Below are 26,013 nucleotides of genomic sequence, written 5' to 3' on the forward strand. Positions count from 1 at the left end.
GAAAAGTTTTGCTGTGAATTCTTCAGCCATTTAGTGCAAATTCCTGTAATTACCGTCTTTGTGTCCTGTCCCAATGGCACATAATACAGCAGAAGCCTTTCCTAATTGAGACCTTACAGGAGGTACAAATCCCTCCTTTGTTCGGCCTGACAAATTAGTGCCAGAAAGTGGCAAGGTCCGAGTGGGAATCAAAGGCAAGCAACACAAAGATGGAACTTAAGGCTACAGTAATAACCCTCTCTAGTCCTGCAGGGGTGGGAGGGAAGGAAAAGTAATGACCAATGAAAAATGAAGGGGTTTTTTGTTATAAATTCCCTTGACATGACAGCACCTCAGGGCTGCTTTATTTATTTAGGAAAAGTGATTAAATAGTAATACAACAGGACAGACCATTGTCTCTCAAGCTACCCCCCTTCCTACAGACCCCTGCTGTCTTGGCTAATTGATTGACAATGAATCTCTGATAAAGAAGGTTGTTGGGAGGACCTTATGTGGGGACACGTTTTGTTTTTTTTTTTTATTTTCTCTTTGCAGTCTTTGTGGGGTTTCCCTCCTCGGTTTTTTTTCTGTTTGAAATGCCCTCTGCATCCCCCTTTCCTCTTCTCCCTCAGCAAAAGCTTTTCAAGGGGCTGCTTCCAGACAAACAGCTGACACTCACAAGCAGGTAGGGAAGAATATGAATGTCGGTGCCTCGCTATTGACAGGTTTATCTTGGAGTCTGACTAGCACTTTTCAACGCCTGATAGAAGCCAGGGCGGTAGTGTCAGATGTAGTCATGGGGCAGGGGGGACAAACTGTTGATACACTGGAGTCAGAAGGGCAGTCTGAAAAAAAGTTTTCTTTTGCTTGGTGAGCAGATACAAAAGCTTTTCCCCACATTTCTAACCCTTTGTCTTACTGCGGAGGGCAGGGCATTGTTTCTCATAATTTCCAAAAATTAATGAATAGGCCACTGATTAACAGTGGAGAGGCATGTTTTTTATAAACACTTTTACCTTTGCTGCCAATATTATATTTTTGGCTTGGAACAGCAATACATTTTGGAACGTGGGGTTAACTAGAAACTGCTGGCACTGGAATGGCAGCCTTCTCTGTCCTTTGCACATTCATATAATACAGGCTTGGTCTTGCCCTGTTGCTGGGGTACAGCAAGGTTCCCGTGGGAAGTGTTTGGGGCTCTGAGCAAGAGTGGCATTTGTGAGCATCGATCTGCTCAGGTGAGATTTTGGAGGGACTTATCCCTTGTCTTTAAATGGGTATGAAGTGAAAGTTGGTTGCAAGTCCAAGCAGGTAAATACCAGGTTTTATGATTTGTTCTTTAATAAGTGGGAAATGAGAGACATGCATCATGTTAGGATGATATCTTGGGGGGGGGGGGGGGGAAGAGATGTTATTATCTTTTATGTCTTTATTTCACCTGGATTCAAGAGAAATCCCCAAACTGTTCATGTTACAAAGTTGGGATGAGGTGGCTTTCATCAAAACATGTGTTTGGCAAGGGCAGCATCTTGCAGACAGCGGTAGATGGATGTAAGTACTCCAGTGGCTGTCCTGTCTCCCTCTTGGGCCATCTGTGGGCTCCTGGGGAAGGGCAGGCGTTTCTCCTGGAGGAACTCTACTGGAGGTCTGTAAGGAGCAAACGTCCTTGGCTGCCCTTTACTATTGCAGTTCCCTTGGCGTGTGCCTTCACGTTTCCATAGATGGGGAAGACAAACAGCTTCTGCCCTTGCCTCCAGTTTTTGCGTTGCTTCTGTTCTTTTGATGTCTCTCTTCCTTTTCACCTTTTATTTTTTCCCTCCCTGTCCTTTATTAAAGCAAGCGTTTTTCCAGAGAAGTCAGTTGTGTCTGCCAGGAACTCTCGTTGCTTAGACAGCAAGTCCTAATGGATGTGGGAATTTCTGCCTTCTGCAAAATGTGCTCTACACCCTTTTATTTGACTGTGTGGCTTTTCCGTGCTCCTCTTCTGGGGTGCCTTCTGTCTTTCCCTCCCTGCTTTCTCCATGTCCTGCCAAAGGGATAAATACTGCTATTAGGGCTCCGCTGGCTTGGCTGGCTGAGCTGAACACTGGGTGCAGAGAAGCCAAGATTAGTAAATGTGCTATTTCCTGAGCTTGCAGCCCTGTCAAATTGAGCAGCAGGTGGAAAGCTGGTTGGCTTTCAAGGAGTCATCCTGCTTCTAGTGCCGTGATCAACATGGGGGACAGTCTGCTGCAACATGACCAGCTCATGCAGCCTATGCTCTAGCTCACCACACTGGTCTGAAACTAGCCCCTGCTGAGGTAAAAGTAAAGTTCCTTCCCCTCCCCCCCAACTCCAATGAAAAGAAAGTATTTTCCTAGTAGCTTGCAAGCCAGTAAGTGTGATTTTAAAAAAAAAAAAAAAAAAAAAAAAAAGGAAAAAAGCATTAGCCAGGTTCGATGTTGACTTTGTTCAACTTCTCAAAAAGCCATATAGTTGAAACTTCTCAAATCCAGATAGTTGAAAAGTGTGGGTGCCTCTTCCTTGAATTTAGCAAATACTTTGTGAACAGTCGTCACACCCAGCACCTATTTGTAGCATGTCACTGAAATAAAAATACTAGGGGACAAATCTTGGCAAACATAGCACAATAATAAAATACCAGAAGGTCCTTTGGAAGCTTGTCAGAGCTCTTGTCACATTTTTAGTCTGAAATAACAATTGTTCTCACCTGTCCAGGGCTTTTAGGATTGTGCTTTCTAAGTGCTGTGTCTATTTTGTGCTTGGTTTCATTTCAATTGATCTCTTTGTTCCAAGACTTCAGCAGCTTTTTGCCTTCCCTGTATATGAGAATCTGTAAAATCCCTTGAGAATGTGTTTTGCACTGTAAAGGTTTTATTGTTTAAGTATCTTCACTTTAGACCACAGTCTTCCAGTCTTGTATGTGACTTTCAGGCTCTGCTTCTATTCATTCAAAAGTAAAACTTCCACTGCTACCAGTGGTATTTCTAAACTCTTACTCTTTGCTATCCAAAACCAGCTGAGCAGAAAAAACATCATCTGTGTCTAAAATAGTATTTGGAAAATACACCATGTCTAAACAAGGCCACTGACTTGTTGGGAGGAGGAGGGGAAGGTTTCCAGACAAGGGTGACTTGAATTTGTGTAGGAGGGAGTACTTAATTTGCAGTGGACCTGCATGTTTCAAAACACAAGGTTGTTGGTCCACAGTGCCTTGCCATGTGATAGCTTTTGTTCGGGGAAGGATCAGAAGATACTGTATGGTATCTCATTTACTTGCTTGTGTTGATTAAACCTGTTATCAGTGATCAGTTATGATCTCAGAAGTCCTTTAATCTTCAGCGGTAGGGTGAGTGAGCTCTTCAATCCAATTCTAAAATGGCTTGACTAGGAGGAATGGCAGCTTTGTCTAAGCTGGTAGAAGGTTAGGTCCTTCATCTTCCTAGATTTGGCTGGCACCTTTGCAGAGTGGGATTTTCACCTTCATAGGATTTGGTTTGGGCTTGGCCTGCTGCTGACCAGAAGAGCAGTTTAGATGAGTACTTGGCCAGTTTGGTGCCTGTCCTGTGCTCTGATGTGCACTTTGCAGTCTTCAGATGGTGTTTTACTGATTTCTTTGCCTCAGCCCTGCAGGCAGAACAGCTGATACAAATGTCTTAGCTGATGAATCTACGTATTCCTCCTGTCAGGCTTATTCCACCTGTGCTGCCCGTATGGGGATAGGTGACCCCATCGCTCTAATCTGGCTCTGTGAACAACTCTGCAGGTTTTCACCATGTTGGGGGTTTTCTTTTTTTTTTTTTCCTTCCCCCATTACACATAAAATATTTGTGCTTATTTATTTTACTGTTGTGAGCTCGGTTCTGCTGTGTATGGGCATGTTCTCTACTTTCAGTGTAGGCTCTGTGTTTGTCCTTGGCTGTGCCTTGCTTCTTCCTGGCTTGTGGGTGCTAGGTATTAGTTCCACTATGTACCATAATACCTAGGTATTATGTTCCACCATAATACCTAGGTGTTAGTTCCACTGCCCCCAAAGAACTCTTGGTTGCTTGGGGATTTTTTGGTTCCATTTATTGTGTGAAGCCAGTCTTGATGAATCTTTTGGCATAAAGTTACAAACACACACACACACTCACTCTCACACTCTCTTATTCTGTAGAGAAACCAGAGGTTCCTCATGAATTGTGTTACAAGAGACAGCTTTATCTGTTGGGCTAGCATCTTTTAAATCAGTCAAGCCAGCTTTTGCTAATAAAGGCCTTGCCTTCACAGAAAGGCATAGGCAGGGTATACCGGCACAACACTTTTTCTGCAGTTGCAGTTTATATGAGGTCCCTGAGCTGGTTTGTGACATGATGGTTAATTTAGTTTCCTAAGAAGACAAAGCTTGTGCTATAATGCTGACCCCTGCCCCGTAAGATTTGAATCTGCCTGACTGTTTTAACAAAATTTGACAGAGGAGAAGAGGTGGCAAAGATGTGGGAATCTTAGAGGTTTTGCAGAAGCTGGCATCATAGGGAACCCCTCTTAATGCTGCTCTGGAAAAAAAGCTGCAATGTGCACTGTGCATTTGCTCATCATCAGAGCATCCTCGCAGCTGTGCACCTTGAGGGACAAATACAGAAGGCAAATGGCTGCTTTAGGTCCACCACCGTAAAACTAGCGTGTTCATGTGTGTGTGTGTGTGTTAGCAGGGCTCCCCCCAGGTTCTGTCACATGCCAAAGCAGTGTTATTATCAGCAAAACTATTACATGTGAATCAGATCAGGGGGAATGTACAACAAGTTACAGAACAAACCACAGGCCAACTGGTGAGAAGTTTCAGGTTCTGAGTCTGGCCTTCTGCAACCTCAATAGACTCTGGTACATACCCGTGCTCCGTAAATCTGAACAGTGCATATGCCCAAAATAGTGCTGTGGTAGTAATGTGCGACAAGGAAAAAATTCAGCCAAATAGCATTGGCAAAAATATATAACCACACTTACTGCATAGTAGTTCCTCATGTTAACAGGAGGTACAAAACCAGCTGTGTGTTCAAACAGAAACAGAGATGATTATTTCTAGGTATGTTAATAGCTGCTGTATCAAATAAATGAAACTTAGCAAACCAGGTAGCCTTCAGTGTCAGTAAATGAGTGAGCCGGCCAGGGGTAAGTGATGTTCAAACTAACTGCGGAGCAGAAATGGAAACTGAGTTAAGTAGAGACCCTTTTTGCTAAATGACCTGGCCACAGATGAGGACACTGGCACCAGCATTTGCTCTGATCACACAAACAGCTGGCCTGCTCTTTGCGCTGTTCTCTTGTCACCTTCTCAGTATATAAAACTAAGCATGAGTGTAATCAACTGTAGGAATGGGAATATCATTATTAACTATGCTCAAATTATCAACTTACTCCTAGCTGGCAGGCTTCAAGAGCTGGCCCAGAACACGTGTTCAGTTCCCATCCCTGACTAAAGAGCTGGTGAATTACTGAATCCTGCCAATAAGTCGTTCCACAGGAGCTCCCATTCCCTTCTGTCAGACAGCACTTCAGAGTCTCAGCAAAGCACCAGATACTGCATGGAATAATCCTATAATAGCAAATCAACTTGAAATATATGGTATTCTTCCTCAGCACTGTTGTCCCGGGAATGGGGAGAAAGCAGTTGCAAGGATGCACTAGGTGAATGCAAACTGGCCGTGCATTTAAGGATTCACAACCTATAACAGTGTGTGAAGCGTGTCTCCATAGCTGTTTGTAATTCCCATGGAGCAAGTTCTCTGGGAAGAATGGTGTCTCGGCCCCTCCCAGCATTTGACGCTAAAGGTAAAAGAACCTATATTCAGGTGAAATTCAAGCGGGGAAATCCAAGCAAATAAAAAGCAAGTGTAGATCCACATCCAAAAGTGTAGATCCACACCTACACACATCCAAAAGTGTAGATTTGTTGCAGCCATTTGACACACGGTTAGTATTTTTTGGTCCTGATTTTTGACGAAATGTTGTTCTTGACATATATGCAAAATGCAAGCTTACGCTTTGACATTTATGTTTTTCCAGTGTTACATTTGCAGGCTTAATTACTATTAGTTTATTGGGAAGGCAGAATTTAGCTGTGTAACCTGCATCAGGTTTGTATGCTGTCTTCCACAAAAGATAAATATAATGCAAATACGCAGAATGTTGCGTATGCACGTATATGTGCTATCGCCTGGCTTGTTTCCACCAGTGATTTTTTTTTCTTGATTGTTCATCTTCTTGCAGAAGGTCACAGCTCTGTGTGATCAGCACGACTGACACTAAAGGGTGTTGTTTAGTTTGCCTACCCCTCACAGTCTAAATATTGGGTGTCTACGCTAATCCAGTCTTCCCTGATTGGGAGAAAGCCCGTGTGCCTAGGGGGTGATTCATCTCATCTGCCTTGGAGAGATGCTCTGCAGCAGTGTGCCTGTGAGACGTCACTGGTACCATGGGGTGGGTCACCCTCTGGAGTGGCCTGTCTCCCCAGCCCAGGTAGAGCCTGTAGCCAGCAAGCCTAGACTGGGCAGGCTAAATCAGCTGAGCGGGATTGTGCAAGACAGGAAAGACAGGGCTATGCATTGTACCTTCAAATGGAACTAACGAAGATGGGGAGAGTGTTAATTTAGGGCTTAGTCCTGAGCTCCAGCTATTAGTCAAGGTTTCCATTGATTCAGAATGGTTGCTCCATCCTTTGGAGTCTATTTAAAAAGAAAAATGAGTCTGGGAGTCAGGGACTAGTGAACCCTTCCTTATTTCTGGAGAAGCTGATCTAGATTATAATTAAAGTAGGATGTGTACGTTGCTGACATAAATAATGTGAGATTTATATGTTGCTTAGATAATTATAGCTGGATAGGGGTAAGCCCACATGGCTTCAACAGGGAAAATTTTCTGCCATTAATCTGTTAAGGTTTTGCTGTGGGTTTTTTTTGAAGTCCATAAGAAGCTCACAAAAAAAGTAGGCAAGGTAAGTAACCTGTCAGACTTTGCTTGGAGGTTTATGAGTTTTTTATTATTTCTTTAGAAAGAGAATTGCTTTGGAAAAAAAGTAACGCTGGGAAAAGGACAAAGTGTAATGCAAATTCGAACCTGGGTAGACGTGAGGGAGAACTGAGCTGGACTGTTAGCGTGTCTTCCTTGTGAGTTTGAGTTTTCCCATGGTGGAGTGAATAGGAATAGATGCATAGAAACACAAGGCGAGTAACTGAAGTAATTCTCACCTTCTCTTTCTGTTTGTGCTGAGCAGCTACAGCAATGTTGTATGTCTGATCTAACACTGAAAATTTGTTGCTGTGCTCCTTCTGCTTAGTCTGCTTTATGGCTTTATCAAGCTGAAAGCTTTTTGAAGTCTGTGGGTCATTTTCTTTTCTTGATATTGTATGTTGTTTCTAAACGAATTAGCTTCTAAGCTAATCTGTCACAGATTTAATTATGGTACATAATCACAAGGGAGTTGCTTTTTCCTGATACTGAGCAAGGAACTTTATTGAATAATGAAAACAGTTGTGTACTTAATTCTAGTTCCACTTTCTCTGTCTCACTGTTGAGCTACTCCAGTCTTTTCTTGCTACAAGATTAGAGAAAAAGGTATCTGGATAAAAATAATAGTTGTGTGCATCTTCCTTGACCGTAAGAGCATGCAACATTCTGAAAGCAGCAGAAACTGTGTTTTCCACACTTTGCAGAAGAGGGATTGTATTCGAGTGTCTTGGATTCCTCCTCCATACTATCCTTACCACTGCCTTAAGTTGAGAGACTTGTTATAACTTCTTAACCTCATCTTCCTGTAGTTTTTTCTTCCCGAAGTCTTAGCACTTGGACATGAGCCTTCTTGGTATTGATACTCCTGTTCTGCTCACCAACATGTTGTTGAGAAAGGTTCATCTGTGCCCAGCAGCGCTTTCTTGCTGCTATTTTTTCTAACCCCTATTTTCTTTGCTTGATTCCAAGGCTGTTTCGTTATATTTTCTGTGATGAAAGGTTTGGGATTACTCCTTCCCTCACTTTGCTAACAGTATAGCTACAGCTACACTTCTTCCCTCTGTAGCTTGCTCTGTAACATCCTTTAGGTAGGGATGATTCGGGGTAACAGTAAATACCGCACTATTCTCCTTGCTCTAGGCTCAGGGTTTGCCAGACCTTTGTACAGATGCTGTGTGGATAATATTCTGTATGAGCATTAGGAATAGGTGAGAGGGGCTTGGTGAAAGTTGTGCTGCTTTTTCCCCCCATCCTGTGGAAGGTTCTTTCTCTAGCTATGGGCAAGTAAATGTTTTCTCTGCAAACATGAAATGATTCCTTCCCCCACCCCAAACTATTTGTTGAGTTGTGTTACCGATCTCTGAGGTGGTCAGCTACATCTGACTATCTTGCTGGGAGGGATGTTCAAGAGTTTAAAGCCAGGAATCAGTACTAGCTTTGCTTCTGGTAAACGTGATGGCAAGTTTATGTACATGAACGTCCAGGTGTGGGCCAAAGGCATTAAGCCACAAACTATTTCTTCCTCCTCTTCTTTCTTTCTCATTCTCGCTCTATTTTTTCCATCTTAAAAAACCAAAGTAGCATAAGTGGTCTATGCCACAGAAATATGTTTGTCACACTACATCACTTTGAACTGCATAACATCAAAGAAAATCAGGGCTTTGATAACTTGATTTGAAAGGATTGTAGAAATAGCCATCATTATGATTCACAACAGATAGGAATGGAAAAGATGGTGATTTTCAAACAGCAAAGCTTGTAAGGTAAGGGAAAATGTAAGGTAGGTGCCGGTGCCAGATTCTCATCTAAAATACCCCAACCTTACAACTGTTATGTAGCTTTGCAGAATGCGATTTACTTGATATGAAGAGGAGTGGGAAATACACTGTGTAAAAATGTGTTTCTGAGGAACAAGGAAACAAACGTGGCCTCAGAGAAGGGCCGGAATAAGGGAGAGAGGAATGCATGCTGCTTGGATAGGAACTTCTTCCACTTTCTCTACTTTATAAAACCACCCTTTCTGAAGGGAAGGGCATCCAAGGTTGCTTGCTGAGACCCGCTTCACCCCGGAGACCTTCAGTGCTTACGGGCTGGACACAGGGAGGAGAAGTGAAGCCCTCCCGGCACTTCTGTGCTTTGTCATTCCTCTCCTGAGGAAACTCTCTCAGTGGACTGGAGTGAGTTTCTGGCTCTAGGAGGTTGCAAGAAATCAGGCCCTAAAATGTTGACTTCTCAGCTGCAAACATTTTAGCTTAGGATGATGGCAATTCAAATTGGAGTTCAGCTTATTCTTGCCTTCAGTCTAACAGATAGGAGTTAGGGCACTAAGACAAACTAGCAGCCTGTGGAGTAGCAGGGAGCACACAGTGGCCGTTCAGTGAAATCAGTGTGTCCAGTCCCATCCCCATCCTCGTCCCCCACATGAGTAAGTGTTGGCTAGTGGGAAATATTTATACAGGTTTCAATGGCATTGAGTTTGGAGACTTCAGTCTCATTCGGACACAGCTTTACCACTAGTACTTCATCAGGTGGTCCAAACACATTGAGCTAGAAGATGCTACGTGTCATTTAGCAGTCTCTGTTTCATTGAGTGTGAGGTGGTGGCTGTGTAATGAATGCTAAAGTTGGAGCCAGTTGGGGTGTAAAGACAGATGCTTCAGTGCTTTTCAGTGATGGGAAATTCGGAGGCAACTACTGAGGAGAAAGATTCAGACCCTTCACTTCTTCTAGCAAGGCTGGAACAGAAGAACGTGCTGTACTGAGGTATTACTAACACAAACATCCTCTCTGAGGGCTTGTTCCCATTTAGGTTGGGAAAGAGGAATGCTCTCTTTCCTAGATTCCTTCAGCTTGCTCCATGAGGAGAGCAGTGGGCATACTTTCTGTTTTCTTTACAGAGGGACAGGATTTACCTATGTTGTGCTTTTAAAAACATGGGCTCCATAGCAACAGTGTGAGTACCTCTGCAAGCATCTTCCAGGGCTACTAGTCAGACGAATGTCATGTCACATGAACAGGACTGGTATTTCATGCCTTGTCAGCTGTTCAAAACCTTCACCTTTATGTATGAATGCATTTTAAAAAATGGAAAGAATAGTTTGGTGTGTATTACAGAGCACTGATACTGAGCTTGCTACCAGGCATGCCTGCTGACTTCATCTGTAACAGCATAGTGGAGCAGGACTGCATGGAAACTCTTTTAACTGACTAGTCAGGAAACTGCTTTTTTAAAAAAAGAAAAGAACAGGAAAGGAAAGATGGGAAAATGTGTGCTTTGCACTGAGAGAAATATGAAGTTTTTGGCTTCTAAGTTCTGATTCTAAGCCACAGTCATAGGTCATCTTTTTTTGTAACACACTGCTGAATTACTTGAATTGACTTTACCCTTATAAAAGGCATACCTGCATTCTTTCTGCCCTAAAAATACTGCTTTGCAAAAAGTCCTGCCAGTATTTACCATATGAAAATTATTTCTACAAAGATAATAGTTTACAGTCATAATGTTTGGGTTTTCTGTGTGATTGTTAACATGAGGTCATATTTTTGCATTATGTATGTGGAGTTATATATACCATTGGAGATACATGTTTATACTCGTGCTCTGATCTTATGAATGGTAAAGGAGGAGATATTAACATAAGTATCTCTTTCATTAACTGACCTGTTTATATATTTGCTTTTTTCAAGAAACTGCATATCCTCACTTCAATTAAAAAAAGGGGGAAGGAGGAGAAAGAGATGGAGACAGGACATGTCCCACACGGATTCACTTGATAGCGTGTGTTGCAGAGAATCAATGGCCAAATGGCTCTGGTGTGTGGAACAGGAGGAAGTGAACTAATTGTGTTGGTCAGGTTATTCTTATTATTTTGATTAGAGCAGAGGGGACATGGCACCATCAGCTAATGGGGAGAAGGACTTCGATTTATGCCTAGAGTAGTTGAGCTGCAGTCTCTCCTCAAATCAGAGTAACTTCTACTAGGGAAAAAAAGATGCCTTCAGTGGGAGAGTTTACATAATTACATTAAACAAAATCAGTTATACTGACAAAAGCAGTCAGTTATTTGACTTCTGCCTGAAAAATTCTGTTTTACCAATATTTTTCCCATAAGAGTGATGTACAAGGATTCTGCCAATCAGCATGACTAACCAGCTCCAGCAGGGACTGTCTGAGCGTACAGCACATGCCGGAGTGGGGCTCTGGTGCTAATTGTGTCTGTAGCTGTAAATGTCATACAGGGACACTAGCATTTGAAGGAAAAGCAGAAATGCCGTCATGTGTACTGTGTCAAAGAGGTGATAATAACAACCACAGACATCTCATTGTATGTTATCCAAACATTTTTAGCCTCGCTTCCTGAGCAGGTTGTTTAATGACACGGTCAACCCTCCACTCTAATATTGTTTGACCCTGTTGGCTTGCTTTAGCTACAGTTGAGGGAAAGGCAGAGGTATTAAATACATTGAGTTTCTATGTGTTTTCTGAAAGCAGGTGCTCAGGTGAAGGAGAGTTCTGCATTAGTTCTTTCCGACTAAAGCAGCAGCTTCTCAATACATTATTTTACCCCAGGGACTCCACGCAAGAGGGCATGGGAAGAGGCAAGGGATCCAGCTGTGAAAGACGTATCAGGCAGACTTCAGACCTTGTAAGACACAGGGTAATCCAATCATAAGGGAAAAAAGCACCTGCAGGAAACTGAGCTATGTCACTACTGCTAATCAAAGACTACTCCTTCTCAGTATGACTGCTGCTCACAGTTATTATTCATGGGCTGACTGTGGTTTGCCTTGGCTGTGCTAATTCTGTGACCAAATCCTACCTGCCAAGTCAGCATCCCTTCTGGCTGTCAGCAGGAGCTGGCTTGCGCTCCTCCAGGCAGCCAGTGCTGGCCCGCTCTGTTGTGGGGAAAATGGGAGCTCTGTGGAGCAAGTGCGCAGTACTTCTGTGGTCTGGTGTTTTCTGTCTAAGCTTCAGGTCATGGGTTTCAGATGGCCATGGCTTTTAAATGCCCCGTGTCTCAAAGTTGGTCTTCTGACTTTGTTTCGTGAGAAGTACTGAGTATCCTTTGACAGCTCTCTAAACTCTTCGTCATAGATGCCCAAGTTAGTGTATGCTTGTTCGGCACTAATCCAAGAATACTGATATTTCTCTCTTTATTTTTAGGGAATAAGAAATGGCTTACCGGTAAAATAAATAAATACAATTTAAAAAGGGTTTCGGATCGGGGAATAATTACTTTTCTTACTGCATCCTGAGTTTGTACCTCTGGCATGATGTACAGACCCAGACTTTTTCCTCTCTCTCTTCTCCAGGCTGTCAGCGCTCCATAGGCTTGTCCAATGGGAAAGCCAAGGTTTGCAGCTACAGCGGATGGTATTACTGCAGCACCTGCCACGTGGATGACAGCTTCCTCATCCCTGCACGGCTGGTTCATAACTGGGACACTTCCAAATACAAGGTAATGTTTCCTGCAGGTTGGCTTGCTAGCAAGTGACCTGAGTTGCTCTTTAGATAGAAACACAGACATTGCAACAGGTTGAAGGTTACAGGCATTGACTGCTAATACTGTTGTCTTTGTCCCTCTTGCCAGAATGAGCCATGCTCTCTCAAGAAGGCAGATGTTTTCATCACAATTTCCTTAGCCAGGCCTAAGGCATTCCTCCACAGGAGCAGCCATGCTCCTCTTTCTTGGTGGCATCTTTTCTGTGATTGTTTATCCGGTTCTTCAAGAGCTCAGGGAGCATGTGCTGAAACAATAACAACCTCATAAGGAATCTGGACCATGCTAGAGCTTCAGACCTAGCAGCCCCTCTCAGGGAGAGAGGCTGTTTGATGTTTTGTGTCAGCGAATATTATTATTATGCGCTATTTGAAAAGGAAAAAAATAACCAGTAAATGCCCTATTAGAGGAAAAGCAGCTCTCTTGAAGAAGAAAATTTGTCAGACGGTGATATTATTAAAAGGTAGCCAGAGCCTGCCATCAGGAAAATGATAGTCTTGCGCCATGAAATGCAGGTTTCTTCGGAGTTACAAAGCTCCTATATGTGGAGACAAACACCCCTCCCTTTCCTAGAAGCCAGGAATAAATATTTAAGAGTTCTTTCGATGTTTTTACCGAGGACTACACTTGCTAGCCTGTGGTAGTATAGGTAGTCCTGATATGGGGCAAGCGGATGGTAAGGCAAAGACCTCATATCAAGCCACCGGTAATACTGCCAAGAAAATAAACTGTTTTGTTTTCTAAACCTGCAGGGTAAAAACTATGCTCTGTTTCCTGTGGTTTTGGTATAGGCAACTGAGGCACAAAAGGAAATGGGACTTTCAAGCATAAGTGTTCATTGAAAACTTAATCTACTGTGATGACACTGTAATAGTGAGAAGTTACCAATTAGCGCTTTTTGTAGACAGGCAGAAAAGCTATGAGGTGGCTTGGGAGCACAAGCAAATTCTGTGCAGATACTTTACTCGACTCTGTGCCAAAGGCTCAGAGAGGTGTATTTAAGAAAGGAACAGCATCCCTTAGGTAGGAAAACACTACAGCATCCCCAACAATTAGAGCGGAAACTAAGGCAGGGAGGGAAGGTGAAGGGGATATCATGTGCCACAGTGGCAGTGTGACAGCTGAGCTGAGAACACTGGTTGGATCTCCTCAACTCTGTCCCATCCATGTACAGCATAAAAATAACAAGTAGTTCTTGTTATTTTTGCAAAATAGTTGGGGTCTTCCCCTTTCTGTTCAGTTCTGCATACAAGTGCTTTTATTTCTGCCCCTGCCATGCCTCCATGGGAACTAAGCAGTATTTTCCTGAGGTAGAGCACATATTGCCTACACTTTTATATCCACGTCTCCTTTCTCCATTCAGAGATAAAGTCTGGCGTTTATTTCCTCTGTATGATCTGAAGGGCAACTTAGCACTGGCTGCTGCACTTAATAGTTACACTGAAACTGCGTGATTCCTCAGTAGTGTCTTGATTAAATGTGCTGATTTGGCAAAGACAGATACCATGTCCCACTTCCTTGAGGTAATCTTGGTAGTAATAGTTTTCTTTGAGCTCATTTTTAAAGGAAGATCACTTAATTTGTCAGCGTTTCACCTCCCGTCGTTGGCCAGCGTGCCCACACAAAGCTGTGCAGCAACACCCCAAAATGAAGCTAAGCAACAGAGCTTCTCCTAAATGCACAGCCCTGCCCCACGCAGGTCGCACAGCAGTGCCTTAAAGCGGAGCTTCTGAGGTGGGTGGCTCGCTCCTGGCTGGAGTGACCGCATAACCCAGAGAGGTCCTGGAGAAAAATGAGCACATACCACGTTTGATGGTCAGAACTGACACAGGGCTTCAGTCTTCAAAAGCTTCTGTGTTTCACGGAGTCTGAAATGTGCCCGTCAGTCCACCAAATGGAAGCAAAGTGAATGAAGAGTTTGAAAACCTGCACTCCTTCCCACTGCCGCTTTTTCCCCACCTCTGCGGTGGTCTCTGGGGGTTTGTCCCATCTGTGTCCGGCAAAGCGAGCATCTGTAGGTATTCTAGGACCTGAGCTTTTATGATGGTACAGTGTAATTGGGCATGGTTCACTTTTAGGTTTCATGGACTCCCAACACATCTAAGCAGCAGCTGTAAACTGTTGCATCAGTTAAGTAGCTTTTGCAAATGGAGAGGTTCTTGTCTGCTTTTGGCAAGACGGGTCATGAAAAAATGGAAGTGGTAGAAATCTGTAGACTTGTGTCTTGCCATACCCAGGATCTTGAAAAACAACAATGCGCTAAACACCTGAAAGTGCATGGATAGGAAAAGAAAAATCCCCTTGACTGCAATAAAAGCTCTTTGAAAGGACTTGGCAGTGAGGCGTGTTTCTCCTGTCATAACCAAAGCAGCACATCGGTCCCCGGGCTCACTTTTTTCCCCTGTCTCCCTACTGTTTTCATATTTGTGTTTTTCACGTGTTTTGCGTGAAGGGAAAAGAAAAGAGGCGATCTTGTGCATGTCCTTTCTTCCTTCTACTTAGGCCAACTGTTTTCCCCATTTGCACGCAAAAACCAGTAAGTATTGCAGTTTGGTTCAGGTGGCTTCCAGCCTGCTCAAAGTGCCAGACAAACACAGCAGGAAATGAGCTCCCAGTGCCAGAAGGCTTCAAGGGAGGCCGACTTCTGGTAAATTGAATTCTGAACTGTAAGTTTGCAGCCTCTAGAAAAGGAAGGTCTGTAAATGTTAGCATCCATCCTTGTTTGACATGTAAAGCTAAAACCCTGTTGCACTTTGCATCTTCTCGCTCCGTCTGGCTTATTTAACGGGATTGTCTAGTCTGCCCAGTAAAATTGGGGGACTGTGAGTATGTTATTACACGTACTAGAATATTGGCTGGTAGCAAGCTGAATTACTATGACTGCCTGCCCCTTCTCACTATAAGACTGCATTTCAGCTTCTTGTAACTTTGCTATGGTTGGCAACGTGAGTTAATGTTTTACATGACCTGTGTGCCTGTGTCAGGCATGCAGAGTGAACCAACACCTGCACATCAGCCAGAGATGCTGGGCAAAGCTACTTTTCCTGCAATCAACACTCTGCCGGTACATTGAATTGGCAAGGAGAGAGAAAGGTTTGCATTGCTCCTCTCCCCTCAAAGGCTGCATTCAGACCATGCAGCACCAGAGCCGCACAGTAATACTTTGTCATCGAAGTGCACGTGTATTGTAGAGTCACTCAGGTGGCCTCAGTTCTGGCATTTTTTTTGTTTCTGTACACTTAACATTGCAGGTTGCCCCATACAGAGCACAAGTGTGCGCAGGTGTGGATGTAGTAGAGTAATCGCCCTCTGGCTCCCCAGATATCAGGGCAGGTGGATGAGGAGCCCATCGCTTCAGCAGGGTCTTTAAAGCAAGGAAGTAAGACTACAAAGATGTCACTGAGCATCAGGTCCTGCTGCTGGGAGGTGCTAGTCACTGTACCAAGCCTTCATGTGCCTTCTAGGGAATCACTGAATATGTGGCTTAATTTGCCCATTGGTGGGAGACGAATAATATTTCCTGTAGATACAGCAGTTGTCAGGGGATTGCTGAGATATTACAGCCAAATAGTTTAATGATTGTAAAAGCAGGTTGTTTAACTGCGGTCTTTTTTGTGCACTGCAGTTAGCATGTTTAATAAAACATCAACGCTGATAGTGTTAGAAAACTTGACATATTTGGGGTTTGTAGAGTTTTGTTCTGCAAAATGCAAGTTGCCTGTCTTGCTTCTTACACGGCATGTTACCTGTGCTTCCATTCAGACAGCACAATTCCTTGTACATGCATTATTTAAAAAAAAAAAAAGGAAAGAAAAAAAAAGGGTGGGATGTTTAATACAAGTAAGTGAGATATTTAATACAGCTTCAGGGCCTGGGAAACCTGTAGAGTTATGGTCTGCTGTATTTAAAATTACGCTTTGTATTGTCTGTGTAGTTATTGGCGGGAAGGCCGGCTTTGGTATTATTTCTTATATTTTTATTATTCATTGTGAAATGGTTACATTTGGGGCTAGCTTTCCCTGTAAGTAGCTATTGACTCCTGTAGCTAGTAACTTATGCTGGTTTTGGAAGTGGTGCTATTTATAAGAATGTATATTGCTTTTCCCTACTTCCTACCTTACAGCCTTTCGGCACCAGAAGGGACATAACATCCTAAATCTCAAGAGTGTTGTGCCCTTTCTCCGTTTGTTAGCCTAATTCATCCCTCCTGAGACTCGATGTAAACACTGATTTAAAGGTCTAGGAGGACTAATTGAATTGTAGAGCGGATAGTATTTCTGTAGCACAGTTTCAAGTGATTTGCAGCTCATTTCAGATAATTCCATCTTTTCCAGCTGTGATAAAATGCAGAAATAAGGAATGAGAGGGAATTTGGCCTTCTCACCTGAGAAACAGGAGTATCTTTTCTAGTGGGAACAAACGTCTCATTAATTTGTCAAGATTACAGTAGCTTTTTGCAGATGGAGATAGAACAGAGTACTATCATGAAAAAGGCATAAGAAAAAAATCCTTGCAGATGAAACATGGGGAGTGAGTAATACCAGTAAAATTCAACTTCATTTATCTGTAATTTAAAAAGCACAACAACTTGATAGATGTGCTTCTGGTTATTTTCTTTTTACATAATTCTAACCATACTGTCTGAGCATGAAACAAATGGGAGTAGTACTTTACACTGGAATCTGGGGTAGTACAATGTGATTGGATTTGCAGCGTGTATGTTTCCTTTTCTAATGTTGTGCTTTGGTGCTTACCAAAGCACTTGCTTCTTGCCAAAAAGAAAACAGCGAACAAACAGAAAAATATTAACAGGGAAGAACCTTGGTAATCGGTTTTTAGACTTGAAAAACATCTAGTAAGCTATGTTACCCTACAGTGAAAACACGTGTGGCTGCAGATATCACTGTACATTGGGTAAGTAAGCAGTTATCTCATACACTCAACTCTGATGGGCTTGATGAAGTTTGACTTGGCTGTAAGCAGATACAGTTGGATCTCTCTCAGCTCTGTCTTCATCTGTAATTGGTAACAGAGTAAGTTTTCAGATGCAGAGAATAGCAGACAGATCACAGAGGGGAAATGCTGCGTAAAAAGAGTTGGGAGGAAAGCCTAGCTGAACCGCTTTATTTTTCAGGTATCAAAGCAAGCCAAAGAGTTCCTGGAATATGTTTATGAGGAGCCATTGATTGATATCCAGCAGGAAAATCCCATGTTGTACAAGCATGTTGAACCTCTGGCAACTGTCGTCCGCCTGAGACAGCAGCTAAAATCTCTCCGAGCCTATTTGTTCAGCTGCAGAGCAGCAGTGGCTGAAGATCTGCGTAGAAGGTAAGAACTACAACACACAGCACAAGGATGTAGTTTCCTTGTCATGTTGCTTTTGTCCTTTTCCTCCTCCCCCACCCCTCACAATCTAGTTCTGAATATGTCACCTGTTTAGAAGGACATGCTTGTATCTGACTTCCCTGGGCAGCTGAGTTATCTACTGGCAAAGAAAATGGTTTTATAGGGTCTGAATATCTGAAGTTGTTCTTGATAACTATTATCCCAGGGGTCACACATTATCATGAGCATCTTTTACTCCTCCTCAGGCTTCCTGGCTGCGCGTGAGTATTTTCAGTCAGGTGTGACTCCTCATGCTCCCTGCCACAGCATCGCAGTGTGGTAGCCACTGTTGCGACCTTTGAAACACCTCACAGTATGGCAAAGCGTGAGAGAGGCCAGGCTCAACCTCCTGTCCAGCACTTCTGCCCTCCTCTGTGATATCATCTCGCACGGAGGCAGAGGCCAGATGTGGTCCCCTGGCACGTGACCCAGCGTATGATTTATGTGACACCAGAGCAGTTGTGCTCCTGCTCAGCCACTGTCTTTTCCATCCATGTGTTTTGGATGTGCTAAGTGTTTTGTTTGTTGCAAAACACATGGTCACCGCACAGCAGAAAGTGTTTTGTGTTGAGTTTTCTGTGGTGGAAACAGTAGTTTTCTGAAAAGTGAACTTCATTTTAGAAATGCTGTATCTTAGTCCATTCAGCTGCTGCTGCATTTTTCTAACAAGCTAAAAATGAACAGTTGTCTTAAAACCATCAAGCCACAGTTGTGACCTTAAAAAAATCAAGTTACTTTTGTTGTGGATCTCCAAAAGAGATGGGAACATGTCTCTGTACATGCCATACGGTGAGCTGAGTAGCTCCAGGCCCATGTGGCTGACCTGACGGTAAATGCGTCTGTAAGCATTTGTATAACCCCAAGTTTGTAAGTAAGGCAAGACTGCAAATAGGAAAGCCACTGCTTTGAAATTATGAGCTGCCAAAGGGCAAGAAAGCAGGTGACATCAGTGACTGTATTTTGAGCACGGTGTTTTAGGAATGAGGGACCTGAATTCTCTGGGAGGGAGAGGAGGCTGCATTAGTGCCTTTATCCCAGGTAAGGAGTGAGGCGGTCTGCTATTTGTGACATAACTGATGTCATTGTTATGATGAACCACCTGGAACAACTAAGAGAAAGATATAGCAACAGGTTTCTGGAGAGCACTGCTGAGTGCTTATGTCAGACCCACTGTGTGTTAATATGTTTGTGTCTGACTGCTCAATTCCTATTATTTGATGGGGCAGCTTACAGCATTTTAAAAACTAAGAGGAGTTTTGTTTTATTATAGAGGATGGTATTATCTTGCAGAGCTGTTTTGCCATTCAGCTATAATAACTTTGCTATGCCATCCTCTTCAATTGCAATGAAACTAAAAGGAGAATAGGATTTGTGAAGGCTGCTGTTCAGAAATAGTGACAGAAAAGAAATTATGCTTTCTGACTAATGTTGAAGAAAAGAATGCCTTGATTAAAATAGACAGGAGGAGGCATGAGACTGAATGGACTTGGGTGAGAGTGAAAGAAGAGAGATCAAAGGAGGCCTAAGAAGAGAAATCAATGGACTAGAGACAAAGGGATGAGGGAAAGCCAGGAGAAACAGGCAATTCCAAGAGGGAAGGGATCTCAGGAAACTGAGCATCAATGAAGAAAGCAGGACAAAGGGGGAGCCCCAAAACCTGCCTCCAAAAAGGAGAGATGACAAGTGCTGAGGAAATGGAGAGAAGAGGGAATGGACAAAAGTTAGCACAGAAAAGTATGCATGGTCTTTTCTTGGGGCTGGGAGGAGACAGAAAAGACTTTCTGTATCAAAATGAAACACCCAGAATGGCAGGAGGGGAAACTGGGAAACACTCCAAATGCTTCCTTTTGTTCCTTGACATTGTCTTCAGTTAAAGTTCTCTGTGGTGGAAAGGAGGACCCCAGCCCAAGAAGGGTTTGCTTTTGTACTAGGGAAGCATCTCCAGTTTGTTAGGACTTGTTAAAAGTGCTGTAAAAGCCACTGAAGGTATGTACAAAACACGCCTTAGAGTCCAGCTCCTCCTTGTTTGTGGATCCTGTGTCGGGGTGGGTTTGGTGCTCAGTTGGTCTCTCAGATCTCCCCTAAGAGGTTCGCAGAGGTGGAAAGGAAGAAGGGTTCTTTTCACAGAAGAAGTTGTTCCTTGCTCAAAACGATCCCGGTGGCTTTTCTTTCTGCACTAGTATTCCAGCGTGCAGACATCCACTATCAATGTGATGGCTTTATAGAGCACAGTTGAAAAGTAAACACAGAAAATAAGTGATTTAAATTTCCATTTGGCTCATCACATGGGCAAGTTGCAAGAAAAGGAGGAGTTTAAACAATATGGTGAGACAGCGTTCCTAAATTTAGTACTGTTTCCTAGTTAGAAATGAAAGACTGGGGGAGAGAATCCAGTTATCTGTCCTGTGCTAAAAACATTCTTTTTCTGCATGGTCTTCACCTTAGTATGTGAATGACTATTAATCACACGAAAGTGAACACAGCATCTTGAAGACCTGTCAGACCCATATAAACAGACTGAAACAAACTGTTAATATTGCTGTCTCGGGAGAACTAAAAACAGACTGATTAATTGTATTGGCACCTTGCTGCCTTTGGGACACTGATAGAACCTGCCTTATTAGGGAAAAAGCAGATCACTCTGGGCTTTCTTTTATTAATACTATTTGCATTATCATCTTCGTTACATCTATACCTTGCTCTTGAACCCAGATCACAAAATGAAGATGGCAATGAAGTTGGAAACTCTTGGTGTCCTCTGAGAAGACAAAACTGTTTACAGTGCTTACAAGTCACTTTTTCTGAAGAATTCCAGATGGCTATAAACCAGTTTAGCTCAGGATCCAGTTGGCTTAAATGTAGAAATGTTATTTATAATGCTTGGTGTGCATAGATAGGTACTTTGGGAACTTTGAAACTTGGCATCTAGCAGAGAACTCAGGGCTGAACCACATTGTAAACTTTGAAGGAGCAAGTAACTAAGTAGAAAGAAAGGAAGAAAAAAAGGAAGGAAGAAATGAAAAGAACCAGAAGAAATCCTAAAAGTAGCTAGAAGGCTCACAGTAAAAGTGGTCTTCATCAGTTATAATGATTTATCCTCACCTATTGCTCCACTGGATTCTAAGCTCTTTGTATTTGCAAGGGGAAAAAAATAAGGAACTTGGACTTGGCTGGGAGGAGAAATAAGGCCCTCCACCGGCGCATATCAGCAGCGTTCCTCTAAGATTAGCCGGCTGAGACTCCAAGCCTGTTGCTGAGCTCCCTGTTTTACAAGGGACGTTGTTATGCCTAGTTTGCTGTGGCTGTCACCTCAGTATTGCAACAGACATAAGTTGCCTCAAATGTCTTTACAAAACAAGTTCTTGCTTGTTTTGTTTGCCTTGCTTGTGTGGATGCTGTTCAGGCAGAAACATACAAGACCGAAACCTAGAGCCAACACAGCATTAGTACAAGTGGAGCTGTACAGATCCCACCACCACCTGCAGATTGTGGGATAATGAATGAATAGCACAGGCAAACAGGATGGAGTCAGTAAAACCGATAGCTGGGAAAGAACGAGAATCTCTGAGTCCATTAAATAATGAGGTTATTCTGTGAAGCCATGCTGAATGATGCAAGTTTTATTCTGGTTTTGATTTCTTCCTTTTATCTCTAGACATAAGACACACTAACAGTGTGTCCAATTGCCATAGCCTCTTTTCCTCTGTTCTTGTCATGGTTGAAGGCTCTTCAGGTCAAGGAACTGTCAGAATGATTTTTTGAGAAGTCTTCAGGCACCTCCATGTCTACTGTAGGGTAGGCCAACCCAGGTCAACCTTGGAGCTCTCTCTGGGCTTTCTGCTCTCTCAGCTATACACCTAAACTTGCAGTTCAGGCGTTGCTAGACCAGATAGTTTAGACAGGTGGCAGTGACACAAGGTGAATGTTCTCCAGCACATTCCCCTATATATTAGTGCTTGTTGCAGTGCCCTCACTCTGTAAGTAAATCTTCTCAGGAGTGGTGAGAAACTGTATGGAAAAATTTCTCTCTTGTTACTCATCTCTGATACCATTTGCCTATCAGCTCCAGAACAGCAATGTATCAGGGTTACCCTAGCAAAACTCCGGTGCTGGATACATTACTTAGCATCTTACAGGAAGACGAAATTAGAGCTTGCTGTTGCAGCAGGAGGTTAAAGGTACACCTCCAGTGCTGCAGACGTGTGGTCCTGGCTGAGCCTGCCGGTCTGTCAGCACGATGCGAAACAAGCCCAAATTCAGTTATGCTGAACAATAGAGTCCTGTCACTTCCTACAGTGAGGCCTTAGACATATCACTTCTGACACAGGAGTAGATTACTTTCAAAATATTTGTGTGGCAATTGGGGAACCTGTCTAAACACATCACAGGAATCCTGATTGATGTTATGCAATCACTATACCACCAAATACCTCACGTATGTGAAGCTGGGGCTATGGCATCTTTCAGACCAAGGACAACAGAAGGTCATTAAGTCATGTCCAGACTGTCAAAGGAGACTGCTTTCTACATTTTCTTTGCAATGGGTAGGCCATTTGAGGAGTGTAGAGTCCCAAAGCAGGAGAACAAAGACAACTTGTGAAAGCAATAGACTGCAAAAAGAAAGTTTGAGCAGGAAAGGAACAGAAGGATGTGGTTTTGGTAGCACTCAGGGCTCTGAGTTAATGGCAAGATCAACAGAAGAAGAAAATTTGTTGCACAGGTGACAGGAAAGAGGGCGAGAGAGCAACTCATTCAAAGAAGATATCTGGATATCCTGAAAGGATTCAGTGTTAAGATCAAACAACACCCCAAAGTGAGGAAAGGTGAACAAATAAATGCAGAGAAGTATGCATGAGCCATTTGTTGTTTTATATACAGCCTGCATGCGTGTAGTCATTGCAGTAGCTGAAATAAAGCATGCCTGTTGATGGAGCTCTTACAAACAGACCACCTCTTTGCTTCAACTCTCATGTCTTTTTGAAGAAGTAATTGTGCATGCAGGGTCCTTGCAAGTTAAGATCTTAAAAAGCATTTGGCTAAAACCGTAAGGGGTGGAGTTAAGGCGGACTTGGGCCTTTTGTTTCAACTAGGGGTAACAAACAGGGCTGGAGCAACAAGATGTGTGCCAGGGCAGCCAGGGTGGAGGCAGTACTGCTGTCTGTTCGAGCCAAGGGAGGGTTAAAACCACAAGCCAGTGCTCTACCACGGTAAGCATCCAGCTGAGGAGCGTGCTGGGGTATATAAGTTTTCCAGAGGGCACGTGGGTCTTTCAGTTCATGTTAGCATTTTCTGCTCTATGGGCACGCCTGCGTCTCCTTGTCAAATAGATCAGTAATATTAGGCATCTTTCAAAATGGTAGTTTCCATTCACCTTTTGAAACTACATTGCTTTAAAAAAACCATAATGATTTAAAAAAGAAATTCCAATTAGATATGGACACCATGTTAAATATGACTTGTGCCATTTTTGTCTCTGTGTTTTTATATCAGAACTTCCATCAGCAAACTGCAAGGGTTCAGAAGTGCCTGACAAACCCAGCATTTTCTTATTCTTCGTTTCAAGTTAATTGGGGGACCTAAGGTGTTTTGATTCCAAAATGAAACTGTGTGCTTCTAATTCTCTGCATCTTGCTTCTAGTAACAGCGGTACTTGATTCCTGAGTTTGATCTGGAGTAATGCTTGCCTTTCGCAATGTTACCGTAACCTTGCTCAAGTAACCACAGAGGAGTGAGAGTTAGTGTACTGCATTTTAGTTGAAAGTTTATATACTGGTTCAGGATTACTGATGGATGAGAAGAGTAACTGTTTTAACATAGGGGTGCTCATGGGGAATTTCATAACAATGTGAAACAATCCCTTAGCTGGACATGCTAATAAATCTAGCACTTAGTGTGGGCTGAAGATACCTAGGAATGGCTGCTCTCAGAACACAACTAGAAGAGTGTTCATACCTTATGAATGTGAAATGGTTCACAAATGCTTTTTTAGCCAAACCCGTAGAATTAGAAAAAAAAAAATCATTAGTCTGATGTAATACCACAAGAATTAAATAAATAAGTAGTGTATTGTTTTGTTTTAAATTCATTCATTTATTATTACCTTTTGACATTCAAATCAGTGGGTTTCCCAGGGCCTCACTTCCCTGAGTAACTTTTTTTGGCTGGGAAGTTGGGGTTCTCCTCTCCCAACATACTTCTGGGACCTGGGGTTTACAAGGAAATACAAAATCAAAAGCCTGAACAAAACTATAAGAATTAGCAACACTGGGAAAAAAATCCTACCTTCCCCCCTCACCTCTGATAGTGTTCTCTGCCTTAAATTCACAGATCCCATGTCAAATGAATTGCAAGAGAAAACCTAGCAAGAAATGCTGTTTAACCTGCCACACATATTTGGGTTAACTGGCAATTCCCTGATATCCCTCTGTACTTTTGAAATCAAATAGTAACTCTGAAAAACTTGAGTTCTTGTCAATGAGATTGGAGTACCCATGTGTGCTACGCAGATGGCCGCAGCTGTTAGTGATGCAGGCCGCAGGGACATCAGAGGTCCTCTTGCCCCTGGTCTAGGGGACAAAAAAAAGATGGGAAAAAAAAAAAAATCAGTGTATGCTCGCCTGTCAGCTGCTTTAGTTTGCAGCGTGGTGCAATAGCTTAAAAGTAAATTGGCGGTGGTGCAGGCTGCAGTGCCCGGGCATGAACTGTGCTGGCTGAGGAAGTGGACTTGGTCCCTGGGTGCTGCGCCAGCTGTGGGCGCAGCAGCTGCCTGCAGAGGGGTGGAGAGGAGGTCTGAGCCGGGCTGCCTGCTGGGCTGGTGCATCTGCGTCTCCCGTGAGTCACAGCTCACTCATACCCTCCTCAACCTGGTCAAACAAGACACTCCTTGGCGCGTGAAATCGAGTGCCAGCTTTCCCTCCCTTTCCCCCCTCCCCTCCTAGGCCTCAACGGGCTTTTTGGTACAAAAGCGACTTGGTTGTGCCCACCTGCCAGCTAACTTGATTTCTTTTGATTGCGCTGTAAAAAGAAGAGTTCGCTCTGCTTATCACGTTTGTACTTTGGTTGTAGTGTCAGGCTTGGGCAGATTAATTGGTTGTAGCTTTAGCAGAGCTGTCAGGGTATTTAACCCATTGGAGAAAAATTACCTAAGCTGATGATAAACAGGCTTTAAATGCAGAGCAATTACTTAGTGCTAACAAAGCACCGTGACTACACACTTTGTCCAAATGCAAAAAGCAAAGTCTTATCAGTGGTTCTGTTTGCAGGAGGACACTAAAAGATAACCTTTGTTTGTGCAAATACTTACCTGATAAGATCGTCCTAAAGGGAACGGATGAAATTTCTGGTTCTATCTTGCCTGAAGGTTATGCTTCACATTACAAAGTGTTGAACAAAAAAAGAATAATAATCACTAACTGAGAATGCTCAGTTCTCTCTCTTAGTTGGGCTGAAAGTCTCCGATGGTGGGTTTCTTTCCTGCTGCATTGATTGCTTTTGTTTCTAGCACATAACAATAAAGCAATTTAGAGACCTTTAACCGAAGGACTTTGGATTTCATTGTTCACAGGAAGTGGCAAAGCTAGAGAGCTGGTTAGCATTGAACTTGGTTTGTTCACCACAGGCTTAACCCTGACTGGTAGCCAGGGTTTACAGCACAGCAATCCTGTGACTCACAACTGTTCTGGTTTGCATCGATGGTGAAACTGGTCCGGGAGTTTCCAACCTGTGAAGACCTTAGGAGGTGCTTTTAGTGGGACGTGCACTCGATACCATTTGCCTCTCAGGGGTCACAGGTCACATTCTGAAGCAGCAGACATTTGAGTTTTTATTGTGATGAGTCTTAACATCTTGCGTTTGACCTCTGTCTGGCTCACTCCATTTTTTTTTCTGTGTTAAGACTGGACTGAAAGGATGCTGTTTATTTAATGCTTTTAATTGACCAGCTTTAAAAAAAAAATCCAGTTCGTTATAGCGCATCAATCAAAGATTTACAAAACTGACATCTTTTATTTTGCTTTCAAGTAATTTACCAGAGATTTCCTGTGTGGTGTTAGTAAAGGACCTTTATATCCAGGGAAAAATAAAATGCAAGGACATGTTTTGGTCTTTTTGGATCAAGGCCTTATATTAACCCAGGCGTGCTCAAAGCTCCATCTCATGCAGA

The 26,013-nt window shown here is 43.0% G+C and overlaps 1 protein-coding gene across 1 annotated transcript in view; it reads left to right on the plus strand.

Moving 5' to 3' along the window:
* PLEKHM3 (pleckstrin homology domain containing M3) overlaps positions 1-26,013 on the plus strand; it is an 86,852-nt gene that overhangs the window by 25,422 nt on the left and 35,417 nt on the right. Inside the window, exons 4-5 of the mRNA XM_074595252.1 lie at positions 12,280-12,425; positions 17,602-17,795. Coding sequence (XP_074451353.1) covers positions 12,280-12,425; positions 17,602-17,795 — 340 coding nt within the window. The remainder of the gene's footprint in view (positions 1-12,279; positions 12,426-17,601; positions 17,796-26,013) is intronic.

This window comes from Larus michahellis, chromosome 7 (assembly GCF_964199755.1).
Source record: "Larus michahellis chromosome 7, bLarMic1.1, whole genome shotgun sequence".
In the NCBI taxonomy this organism is placed as follows: domain Eukaryota; kingdom Metazoa; phylum Chordata; class Aves; order Charadriiformes; family Laridae; genus Larus; species Larus michahellis.